Here is a 12262-nt window from a genome sequence, read left to right on the forward strand (position 1 = left end):
TGTAAGCAAAGTCAAAAATTAATTCATAGTCTTACCTTTTGAATCTAGTATTTGTATATGTTGTTAGTCAAGTTGCACTGATACCAACATTCAGAGTCCAGTATGCTGAAAATTTTTCTAAAAATGCTTCCTATTTTCTATTCATTTTCTCTGGAGTTATGCTCAATCTTCCACTACCTGTTTGGATTTAACAACTTCAGTCTGGGAAGGGAGTCTAACAGACTGAGGGGTTTCCCACATCCTTCACTGAATTCAGCGTGAAGGTGGGGGATTTCTTTCTGCTTGAAGAGTTTTGTGGTGTGGTTTTATTTTTTTTTTTTCCCCCCTTCCTTCTTCCGTATCTTCCAGCATCAATTTGGAGTAACTTTCGGTCTTGAACTGAGGAAACAATATCATAGTCAAGATTATTCACTTATTTTTACAGAAATGCCTGTAGGTGCTGTTTCCATAGATCTGTGGCAATTTTACCTGAGGGAACAGTCACGCTATATCAACTGTGAACTGTAGAAGAAATGCACAACCAATATTTTTGTGGAACAATTCCAGCTTCTTTAAACAATAAATCTTTTAAGTGCTCTGTGTCTTGAGAGTCTGTGGGTGTTTCTAGTATTCCCATGTTCATAAAGATTGGAACTCTGCATTGCTAAACTCACCGTAAATGCTTTAAAGGCATATCATTAAATTTCTATTGAAAAACTCTGTATCTGCTTGTGTTATGAGTTTACAGTTCAGTTTTATTATTCCCTTCTTTGTGCATTCATTTCTTTGAGCTTATCTAAGATAGGTAGTAGGAAGCCAAGTCTCAGCTGATGTACTGCTCTGTCCTTGATGTAGGTAACTTCTGCTATTAAATCACTTCTGTAGTTCCCTGCTTTATCCCTCTTTGACTGTAAATAAGACCAGCCATGCCAGTTGATTCCTCTTGATTTGTTGGTTCCCAGAACATTCTCAAAGCAGAGGTATTTGTAGCAATCCTCAGAAAGCAGTTGCTTTATCCTCTATGGATTATTTTAGGAGCTAACTTCTGCAAATGGTTAACCACCTTCACCCTACATTTTTCATTTAACTGGAAAATTAATACAAACACAATAGATTTGAGAGTTGCAATAATTTAATTACATTCAAATGTGCTTGAGAATTTATTGTGGCATTTACATTTACTTCAAATTCAACAATATACAGCAATTAAAACACTACTATCTGTCCATTAGAATTATACTGAATTTATTGGTTTACAATGTATCCTACATATGTCAGTTTTGTGTAAAACCTCACTTTCAGAGGAGAACTCTCTTAGCAAGTTTCCTCAACAGAAATGTGAACGTGAATATGGTTATACAGATATGTGTTCTTAATTCTTAATATGAAGAGTATCTCCTAATGCACGTATCTGGAGCAAGAGCTTAAGTGCAACGCTTGTAGGTCTCCAGAATTAAAGTTAACACACATACCTTCCATCTATCTCATCAGAAAGATTTTATCTAAAAAGTGATGCTAATTCTTAATTAAAAGTGGGAGAAGAAGATGAGGGAAGCAAGATGGCAGATGGAGTAATACCTGTAATTCTTTTAGCATGGGTTTTGAAATTCTGAAGAGCCAGCAATTATTCTACTGATAACTAATCCATTGATTCCTGCATTATCATGCGTGTAAGTTCAATAGATGCTGTAGTCTTACAGAAGACAGTATAAGAAGTTTTCACTAAGATCGAAGTGAGAACACAAATAGATGTAGTTCCTGGGGATCTGATCAGAAAGTGGGATAAGCTGGAAGGTTTCAGCTTGGACACTTCCTTGAATCTCTGTAACTTTGATCTTCAGGTGCACGGAATGTGCAGAAAGCCAGGTTCATTTTTCATAGGTTCTCTTAATGTTTTAAAGAGAACCTATGAAATTGGAAGCCAATAAAAATTTGGATGCCATTCATCCTGTGACGGCTACTTCATTCTGGCTTTTGCAGCTATTATTCATATTCACTGATTCAAATTGTGATACCTACTTAGCAGTCAGTCCGAAATAAAGTCTCAAGGGGGTGAATGGCACTTATCTGGAATTGTCATTTTATGTTTTTCCTTCATATTTAGTATCATGGTTTCTTAGGGGCTTTGAGAATGTTTAGAATGCTCTTAATATATTTCCAACAGGGAAGGACATCATTATATTATGTTTGATAGCAAGTGTTGGGCTTTAAGCTCTATTAATATTTTAAGTAGTAAAAATACTGCTTCTGACCTTACTGTCAAATTGGCTATAAATGTGTAAATCATGTTGGGCAGAGGAAATTTTTGCTCTGCTAGGGATGGAAAATGTTGGGGACAATAAATCCAATAACCTATGTCATGTCTCCATGCCTAATCAATAGTGAGACTGAGTGTATATTTCCAGTAGGCACACACACAAACACAAGTATACAATATACACATATATAAGTATACCTGGCCACACTGATCAAAACTGATATTCTCAGCACTCGTACAGTGAGGCAACTTGAGACCATTACCTCTTGTCCTGTCACTAGTTACCTGGGAAAAGAGGCCGACCCCCACCTCACCACAATGTCCTTTCAGGTAGTTGTAAGGAGCAATAATATCTCCCCTGAGCCTTCTCTTCTCCAGACAAAATAATCCCAGTTCACTTAGCTGCTCCCCATAAGACTTGTGCTCCAGACCCTTCACAGCTTCATTATCCTTCTCTGGATATGCTTCAGAGCCTCAATGTCTTTTTTATAGTGAAAGGCTCAAAACTGAGCACAATACTTGAGGTGTGGCCTTACTAGAGCTAAGTACAGAGGGACTATAACTATAACCTCCTGGTCCTGCTGGCAGCACTATGTCTAAGACAAGCCTGGATGCCATTGGCCTTCTTGGCTACCTGGGCACACTGCTGGCTCATGTTCAGCCAACTGATGCCCCCAGATCCTGCTGATATGTGCTGTCAGTTGCTCTCTTTTGAGCAGTTTCTTTAATGTGACAGTGTTTAAATACATTCATTAGAATTGAAATACCTAACAGACTGGAGTATTGCTCTGATTATGCCACCTTTAAAATAAATGATCACATTCACTTCTAGTAATAAAGAAGTTAAATTCTCATCTTTTTTTCTGTATGCACAGTTTCTTACCTTTAAGTTACGTGACAACTTCATTAATTTGCATATCTTTTGCTGCCAAGAAATGATTGAGATAGCTTCTAGTGGGTAGATGCTGTTAGCACTGTACTCTATATGCAGTAACATATTCTCATCGTCTGTTAGAGTTTGTTAGTAGTGTTTGACTGCCATGCTACTGAAGTTGTAGTTTCACAGAGCTTTGCCATGGAACAAAGTTGTGGAAGAAGTGCTACTGTAAGGCAGTTTTAAAATGTATTGTAGTGTAAGAGACCATACAGATTTTCTGTGAAGACTCCCTGACAATCTTCAGGATGATAAATGTAAAAGGCTCCTCAGAAGTGTTCTCTTGATAACTCGCATCTATGTATTGACTGTGATTTACTTTTCGCTGTATTTCAGTTCTGACATTTAGGATTTTGTTTCAGTCGCCTTGACATTTTTTCTTGTGGATAATTCAAACTGGCAGAATAAAGTGCATGGCTAATTATGGAACTTCCAGTCTTTGGTGGTAGGAGGCATAAAGGCATAAAAGCTAATATATACACAGACAACCCATTGCTTTAAATTCAAGTTTATAAGTAAAGACTCATACTTCTGCTGCGCTAATTCATTTCTTCATCTTTTTTCTTTTCATCATCTTCTATTTCACCTTAAACTAAAAACAAGCAAAAACAAAAGCAAAGTAAAAAAAGAAAATCCTTCTTCCTCTTCTCCTTTCAAAAGGCACCCCCAAAGCCAACCAAAGAAACCAACCAGCCAAAAAAGAACAAGGGGGGGGGGGGAGGAAGAGAGAGAGAGTAAAATAGCTCAGCCAGTCCAAAACCCCTTTTGAGCAGAAAAGACTCAGGACAGTTTCGGCTAGCTTTTGCTAACAGAACAATGATATACCCCTACTACTTGTAGAAGTTGCTTATCTCTGGATGGAGAACTGGTCCTACTTTCAACTGTTTTTACTTTCAAGTGTTAACATTTCTTAGTTAACTTCACTTCTCTTTCTAATATCACATAATTTTTAACTTGAGTGCTATTCATGCACAGTTGATTTATTTATTTTTACAACTTAAAACAGATTTTACTGAATATTTTTGTACTCATTATTTTACTACAGTTTTTTATAGCTTGCTTATCTAAAATGCAGTTTTCTTTAACTTTAGCAACATTGTGCTACGGTGCTAGGAATATATTCTTGTTGGAACTCACTAGCTGGTCACAGATTCCCTGTAATGCTTTTGTGTACTGTATTAAAAAAAAAAAAATCTAGCTTTCTCCTTTGAGTGCTCAGAAGTATCATACTGCATCTCTCTTTTTTCTCGTAACACCTCATTGCCTTCGAACTTTTGACTTTGGGTAGTCTTCTGAGTTCAGTCAGTACATCAAGATAAATCTCAGTTTGGAGAATTTCAAAGAGACTATGGAAATATTTTTTATCAAGATCATTTGAAACACTGTTTATTCTTTGGCTATTTTTAATATTGACTCTACAAAGATTCTAAGGAGAAAAATTCTTTTGAAAAAATTATTCTAAAAAGCGTTGTTTCAATATACTTTTGAATGTTTTTATTGGTTAGAACAGGAAAGTTGTATTTTAAAAGATAGAATGTCAGACCTTCTACAAACTGTAATGATGCTGATACAAAGCTGTCTTTAGATATCTCCCACTGCTTAGCTTGGTTTAAATATATTTTTGATATAACACAGAAGATTACTGAACTATATTTTTGCCATTTCCTCCTCTGCACTTGGATCGCCAGCAGCATCAGTGGTAAATTTCATTACAACCAAGCAATGAAATTTCTATTCCTTCTGTAAAGTGCTTTCTGTGGACCATGAAATTATTCACTTGTATGGAGTATTGAGAGGTATTAACTTTTCTGAAGCACCAGTAATGTGAAAGAGTAATGGATGTAGAATACCCACACTGTGCTACTGTTCAGGTCTTATGAAGTTTTTTGTTATTGTCTGTGTTGGCTATGTTGGGATGGATGAGAAACTGACTGAATTTATGGATCAAGGTTAAAGAGAGGGTAGGAACAGGTGACATTATAGTGGGAGATTTGCTACATGCCACCTGACCAAGATGTCCAAGTGGGTGAAGCCCTCCATAGATAGACAGGAGAGGCATCAGGTTCACAAGCCTAGGTCCTCAAGGAGGACTTCAACCACACCAAAGCAATCCAGGAGGTGCCTGGACTGTTGGTGATAACTTATCCAACAAGGAGACAATGAGGTGAGATGCGATGCTGGACCTCACTCACCAAAAAAGGAGAGGCTGGTGGGGCATGTGAAGCTCGAGGACAGCCTTGGCAGCAATGACTGTGAAAGGATGGAGATCAACATCCTTAGGGAAGTTAGAAAGTAGTGCAGCAAGCTGGCTACTTTGGACCTCGGGAGAGTGCATTTTGGCCTCTGGGATCTTCTTGGTAGAGTAGTGTGGGATCTAGTCTTGGAGGAAAGAGGGCCCAAGAAAACCAATATTCAGGGATCACCTCCTTCAAACTGGAGGCTTAATGCATCCCAACAGCGAGAATGTTAGAGCAAATGCCAGGAGATCTGCCTCGATAAACAAGGAGTTCCTAGAGAAACCCAGTCATAAAAAATAAGCTTACAGAGGGTGGAAGGAAGGACAAGTAGCCTGGGAGAAATACAAACAAATTATCTGAGCAGCCAGGGATCAGAGCAATAAAACTAAAGCCCTGGTAGAATTAAATCTGGCCAAGGATATCAAGGGCAACAAGAAAAGCTTCTGTAAGTATGCTAGTGATAAAGGGAAGACTAGAGAACATGAGTTCTCTCTAGGAGGAAACAGGATATCTGGTTACTTCAGTCTTCACCAGCAAGTTCTCTACCCACTCCAACCAAGCCACAGAAAGCAAAGGCAGGGACTGGGAGCGTGAAGAATTATATGCTGTAGGAGAAGATAAGATCTGAGACCATATTTGGAATGTGAACGTGCACAGGACCATGGGACCTGGTGAGATGCACCTGTGGATCTTGAGGGAAGTGGCTAATTAATTTGCTAAGGTACTACCTATCGTACTTTAAAGTCGTGGCAGTCCCCCACGAAGTTACCGCTGACTGGAAATGGGAAAACACAACCTCTGTTTTTAAAAGAGGAAAAAAATAAGACCCAGAGAATTTACATGGCAGTCAAAATCATGGAGCAGATCCTACTGAAAATGGTGCTAAGGGACACAAAACAAAGAAGCGATTAGTGATGGCCAGTGTGGCTTCACTTAGAGCAAATCGTGCATGACAAATTTGGTGGCCTTCTACAGTGGGGTTATAGCATTGGTAAATGAAGGAAGAACAACTGATGTTATCAACTTGAAGTTGTGCCAAGTATTTGATGCTGTCCTGGTCAGCATCCTGGTCTGTAAAGTGGAGAGAGACAGATCTGATGAACCAAACCACTCTGTGGATAAGAGCTGTTGTCAATGGCTTGATGTCCAAGTGGAGACTAGTCATCTGATGCTCCTCACGGCTTGTTAGTATTGAGACTGGTATTGTTTAACATCTTTGTTGGTGACAAGGACAGTGGGATTGAATGCTCCCTCATTAAGTTTGCTGACAACACCAAACTTTGTGTTGCAGTTTAAACATTTGAGGGGATTGTTGCCATCCAGAGGTACCTGGACAGGCATGAGAAGTGAGCCTAATGTGTACCTTTTGAACTTCAGCGAGGCCAAGTGCCTCATTGCACCTGTGTGAGACAATCCCAAACAAATACAGATTGCAGGGAGAGTGAGAGCAATCCTGAAGAGAAGGATTTGGAGCTGTTGGTTGATGACAGACTCAACATGAGCCAGAAGCGTGTGCTTATAAACCAGAAGGCTAATTATATCCTGTGCTACATGGAAAGAAGCATAGCCAGCAGGGCAAGGGAGGTGATTCTCTACTGCTCTCTTGTGAGAAGAGAAGCTGGATGTCTCATTTCTGGAAGTGTTCAAGGCCACGTTGGATGGAGCTTTGGGCAGCCTGGTATAGTAGGAGGTTTCCCTGCACAAGGTATAGGGGCTAAAACTAAGATGATCTTGAAGTTCTGTGACTCCATCAATTTCCTTTTTTTTAATCTATAGAATTCTTTAGATTTCTTTAAATTATTCAAAAGAATTTGTTTTACGTGTTTTTAAATGTTGCTGACTTACTCTTTCTTGTTCTGCTTGACAAATATATTTGAATAGTGTTTTCCCCTTTAAGACAAGTGATATAGAATTGGCTGCTTATGTTAAATAAGAGTATTAGAAGCTTGTCTGTAATGCTGCAAAGCATCTAGCACATAGTCTAATATTCTAAAAGAAGTTAAAGCATAAATTAAAAATGTGAACAACTGAAAGGAAGTGAAATAGATCTTTTCAGGGATGAATCAGCCTTCATCCCTGAATTGTTGCTCAGTTCCTTATAAGAGGAACTCTGGGTCTGTGGGGTATTCCATTTCACTGACTAGAGTGGTTTTTTGACTGGCTCCCTTTTATCTTAAGAACTGCTCTGCCTTTGTGGAGCGGGAGAAGGAAGAGGGAAGCCTTAGGGAACAAGGGCTGTAAGAAAGGGAAGGAAGAGGGGACATATGGAGGAACAAGTGCTCTGAGGTAGGAGCTGAAAGTTTTAAGGATAAATGAGTTAAGAGGTGTAGGGTACATCTTGCTTGTCATCCCTCTACCCACTGAATCGTCCTGAAATTTGTGATTTCAGCCGAAATGTTTTCCCTCTGCCTCTGCTTCAATTCTCTGTACTAAGAATCTTCAAATATAATGGTTTGGTTTTTTTTGTTTGTTTGTTTGTTTTTGGTTGTGCCCTAGATAATAAACATGAGCACAGGGAAAAGCTGTTGGCTAACGTGTTCTTTGGAGCAGGTGTACTGCCTTTCATCGGTGCTTATTGAAATCCATTCATTGAGAAGAAAGCTCTCATATCAATTGGTTTTATTTTTTATGATTCTGGTCTAGTCAATGAAGTTTGCAATCTGGCTTCATCTCTGCATGCTTGCCCTAGACCTATAGTTTTAATGACAGGAAGGGAAATTGCTGTCTGATCAAGATGTGAGATGGCTTTTGTCACTGATGAATCTGTACTTTGCTTTCCACAATGTTCCCCTCCCTTTTGCTTTTGTTGCATTCTCTTTCTTCCTGGTCTTGCCTGTGTAATTATTCCTTTTGAGTGTGCTTTCCGTACTGCCTGCTGGTTTGATGTGACACACAAGGGCCCCATGTTCCATGCTGAGTTCTTTTATGTTTATGCTATATTAATTTTCTGGTTTTGCATGTTCTACAACCATCTGTATGAGTGGCTTGCAGTCGATGTTCTAAAAATGTTCTATTTCAATTTTGAACAGGAAGAATTTAAATTCTTTTTGTCTTTTCCACTAAACCTCTCTTTATGCATAGTCAGTTTCTGTTCTGTTGGTGAGAGTGGAACACTTATACTCAATTTTTGCCACTAATTTTCTTTGTTCTCTCTGATCTTAACTTCACAGATGCCATAATAACTACTTGTCATTTAGTGTGGTAACTTTCATGTGCTTTTTGAATGATATCTCAAAATACTCATCTTTAGGATTTATTAAAACCTCAATAGTATTTGCACAGCAGTTCAAAGATGTAAGGCTACTGATAAGGTTGAAATCTTGTCAAACATCTTTTGTGCATCAAACTCAACTGGAACTTTCTTTTGTGTTGACAAATGTAACATTGCTGTTTATAACTGCTCAAAAGGCTGTTACAAGGATGATTCAGTCTCTAACACTGAAAACATTTTAAAATTTCAGTTTACAAGTCTTTACTGAAATGTAGTTAATGCCAAACCAAGGAAAAAAAAAACAAAAAAACAAATGCAAAACCCAAGCCCAAGCACTTTTCCAAAGAATCTTAAGTATCTTTTCAAGAGTAAAGTAAGAATCAGTGTCTTAGATTGGTGATAAAGCTTAAACTTATTCATTAAACTGTGAATTTATCCTACTTATTTTTAACCTTTAAGTTTTCATGCTTCTAAATGAATTTTTAAATAATTGGGACACAGAAAAGTGCTGAGCTCAGGTAATAATTGAAATGGAAAATAAATAGAACTGTGTCTTAGTCATGCTAACTTGTCATATTAATAAAAAGTAATGTCACTGTATATCATTATATTCTTTTACAATGTCAGGGATACAGCCATTTCAGACTTAGGAGAAACAGATTAAAATTGTGCCTTATATAAATAGACCTACTTTTTTTTCCTCCATATTCTACATGTAATGGCTATGAGGAACCCTTCATAAATCCTTAGTTGGTTTTGTAAATACAGTTTTCCTTGAAACTTTTTCCATGAAACTCTCATGTTCTGTGTGGTATCTTCATAATTTAGTGGAATTCTTATTTGCTACTTGTAGAATCAATGGATATACAGATGGTGGGTGTGGGTGTATGTATCTCCAGGAGCTTGGCTAATATAATTTATATTGGATAAATGAGAGAAAGTCACTCACCCTGTCTTGGGCTCGTGAGATGTACTCCAATGGAGCAGATCTCCAGAGAGATCCTTCCCCACTGGCAGTCAGCTCTTAAATGGGTTTAAGAGAGGTGGAGCCAGGCTCCACCCCTTCCTGAAGCACAGGTGATTTGCCTTCACCTGTGCTCCCGTGGCTGACTCATTGCTCGCCTCAGGTGATCAATCAGAGGTTCAGGCCGTGATTCAGAGCCCCATACACTACTGAAGTGCCAAGCAACTTACCATTATATGTATCCTTAAGAAACCAGTTTAAAATAAGGCAGTTAAGTAACAGGTAAGTTACTACAGAAAAATCAGAATGTTGAGACTCCAAGGATATCCATCTTAATTAGGAGTACACAGAATGGAAAAAATGTGTGAACTATTATACCCTTTCTGTTTTCAGCTGGACAGATTTGCCAGTATAAGAATTCCAGGAAGCAAAAAGGAAAGACCTCCTCTGCCACATATGAAGCAGTCACACTCTACAGATGGGTCATCTACACCTACTGATGTGGAAGATTTTGTTCCAAAACCCCTGTCAGAAAGAGAAATCATAGCACTGTTCGAAAAAATGATGGTAGGTGTCCTATACTTTTTTCAATGCTGGCATGCATTATGATCTTCACCTGAATTACTATTTTTGTAGTTTCCTGGACCATTTCCAAAGAAAATGAAGCCTTTTAATTATTTTGACAAGATTTGTGTGCCTGGAATACTTAGTATGGAAACGAAAGTCTTCTGATTATTAGAAGTGAGATTCTGCAACAGGTTTTGATGAGGAGAAAGAAGGGGAATCCTGCTTGCTTTTGAAATGACTTGAAACAGAAAGGGGCTTTTTATGCCTTTGAATGCCACAGCAGGGTTTCGTTCCAATCTAATATTCCATGCCACTTTTTGCAAAAAAAAAAAAAGAGTTGGAATTCTTGCCCCTAAGGCAATGTTTTCTCTACAAGGTGCATGCAGTCTTAGTGTAGTTTCTTCTATAGCTGCCATCACTGATCTACTACAAATGAGTGATCACTTGCCGGAAAGATCATGTGATGTTGGTACCACATCAACTGGTGACATTTTTTTTTTTTTGACACAGTTGATGATATTTTAGGGAATGGAAGATTAACTGTTTAAAAGTAAACAGCCTTTAGAGAGAAGAGTGAGATTAGAAAGGCAGAAATTCACAGAATTTCTTCACACAAATTAACAGTTTAATTGTCTCCTGGGAAGACCACAGCAGCTACCAGGGACTGGGTTGTGGAGGAAATTAAATGTACATTTATAGTACAGTGCTTTTATAGAATTTGTAATTCCTAGTGCTCTATAGCATTTAATTTTGAAGATATATATTTGTACTACCATTGAGAGTTATGACTGAGAGATCAGTATTTTTTGTAATTTCATTGTTGAAGTCAAGCTTTCTGGAGATACTTTTGCTGAAAAATATCAGCTGGTCAATACTGAAGAGAACAGCTTCTAAAATCAGAAACCTCACTGAGTACATTATGTTACCTTTTGGGTTTTCATGGATAAATATTGCTTAATTTTCCCCACATTGTGTGCACTAATGTCCTGTTGGTGGCTGAAATTATGAAAGAGTTTCAGTTTTGATCAAGGAATTGTGAAAGAATATATAATACCAGAGAGTCAGAGATGATCATTAGCTCCTTTCATTTCTGATTATTGCTGTTAGGAAGATATTCATGTGAAATGACTGACTCGTATTTTCCAAAGAGATATTGCTCACCTATAGAATAACTTAAAATGATTTGAGAGGAAATAAAAGATTCGAGTTGAAATCTAAGCCACAGTTGACATGCCTCCTTAAGCAGTTAAATACTTCTTATTTGTAAAATTCTATTGTTTTGGTGTTTCATATCATAGAATCATATCATAGAATGGCCTGGGTTGAATAGTACCACAATGATCATCTAGTTTCAACCCCCCTGCTATCTGCAGGGTCCCCAACCACCAGACCAGGCTGCCCAGAGCCACATCCAGCCTGGTCTTGAATGCCTTCAGGAATGGGGCATCCACAACCTCCTTGGGCAACCTGTTCCAATGTGTCACCACTCCGTGTGTGAAAAATTTCCTCCTAATATCTAACCTAAACCTCCCCTATCTCAGTTTAAAACCATTCCTCCTTGTCCTATCGCTATTCACCCTTATAAACAGCCATTCCCCTTCCTGTTTATATGCTTCCTTCAAGTACTGGATGGCTACAACGAGGTCTCCTCGGAGCCTTCTCTTCTTCAAGCTAAACAATTCCAGTGCCCTCAACCTTTCCTCATAGAAAAGGTGCTCCAGCCCTCTGATTATCTTAACGGCCTTCCTCTGGACTCATTCCAACTGTTCTGCGTCTTTCTTGTGCTGGGGCCCCCAGGCCTGGACGCAGTACTTGAGATGGGGCCTCACAAGAGCTGAGTTGGAGGGGGACAATAACCTCCCTCTCCCTGCTGGCCACCCGTTTTTAATGCAGCCTAGAACACAGTTGGCTTTCAGGGCTGCAAGTGCGCACTGCTGGCTCATGTCCAGCTTCTTGTCCATCAGGACCCCCAAATCCTTCTCTGCAGGGCTGCTCTCCAGGAGATCTTCCCCCAGTATGTATAAGTACATACTTAAGTATAAGATTGCCCTGACCCCCGTAGTTCCCCGAGTCTTCCTTTCTCCCTTTCTTAAAAATGGGAGTAACGTTTCCC

General features: G+C 38.7%; 1 protein-coding gene across 4 annotated transcripts in view; it reads left to right on the forward strand.

The window, feature by feature from the left end:
• The window catches only part of DIAPH3 (diaphanous related formin 3), a 234604-nt gene that overhangs the window by 12788 nt on the left and 209554 nt on the right, over positions 1–12262 (forward strand). For 3 of the 4 annotated variants that reach the window (XM_010728753.3, XM_010728755.3, XM_031557836.1), the window contains one exon: positions 9976–10149. In XM_010728753.3, the coding sequence (XP_010727055.1) occupies positions 9976–10149 (174 nt within the window). Of the gene's footprint in view, positions 1–9776; positions 9865–9975; positions 10150–12262 lie in introns of those variants that run through there. The other variant, XM_019610947.2, reaches the window with a different exon arrangement.

This window comes from Meleagris gallopavo, chromosome 1 (assembly GCF_000146605.3).
Source record: "Meleagris gallopavo isolate NT-WF06-2002-E0010 breed Aviagen turkey brand Nicholas breeding stock chromosome 1, Turkey_5.1, whole genome shotgun sequence".
Taxonomy (NCBI): Eukaryota; Metazoa; Chordata; class Aves; order Galliformes; family Phasianidae; genus Meleagris; species Meleagris gallopavo.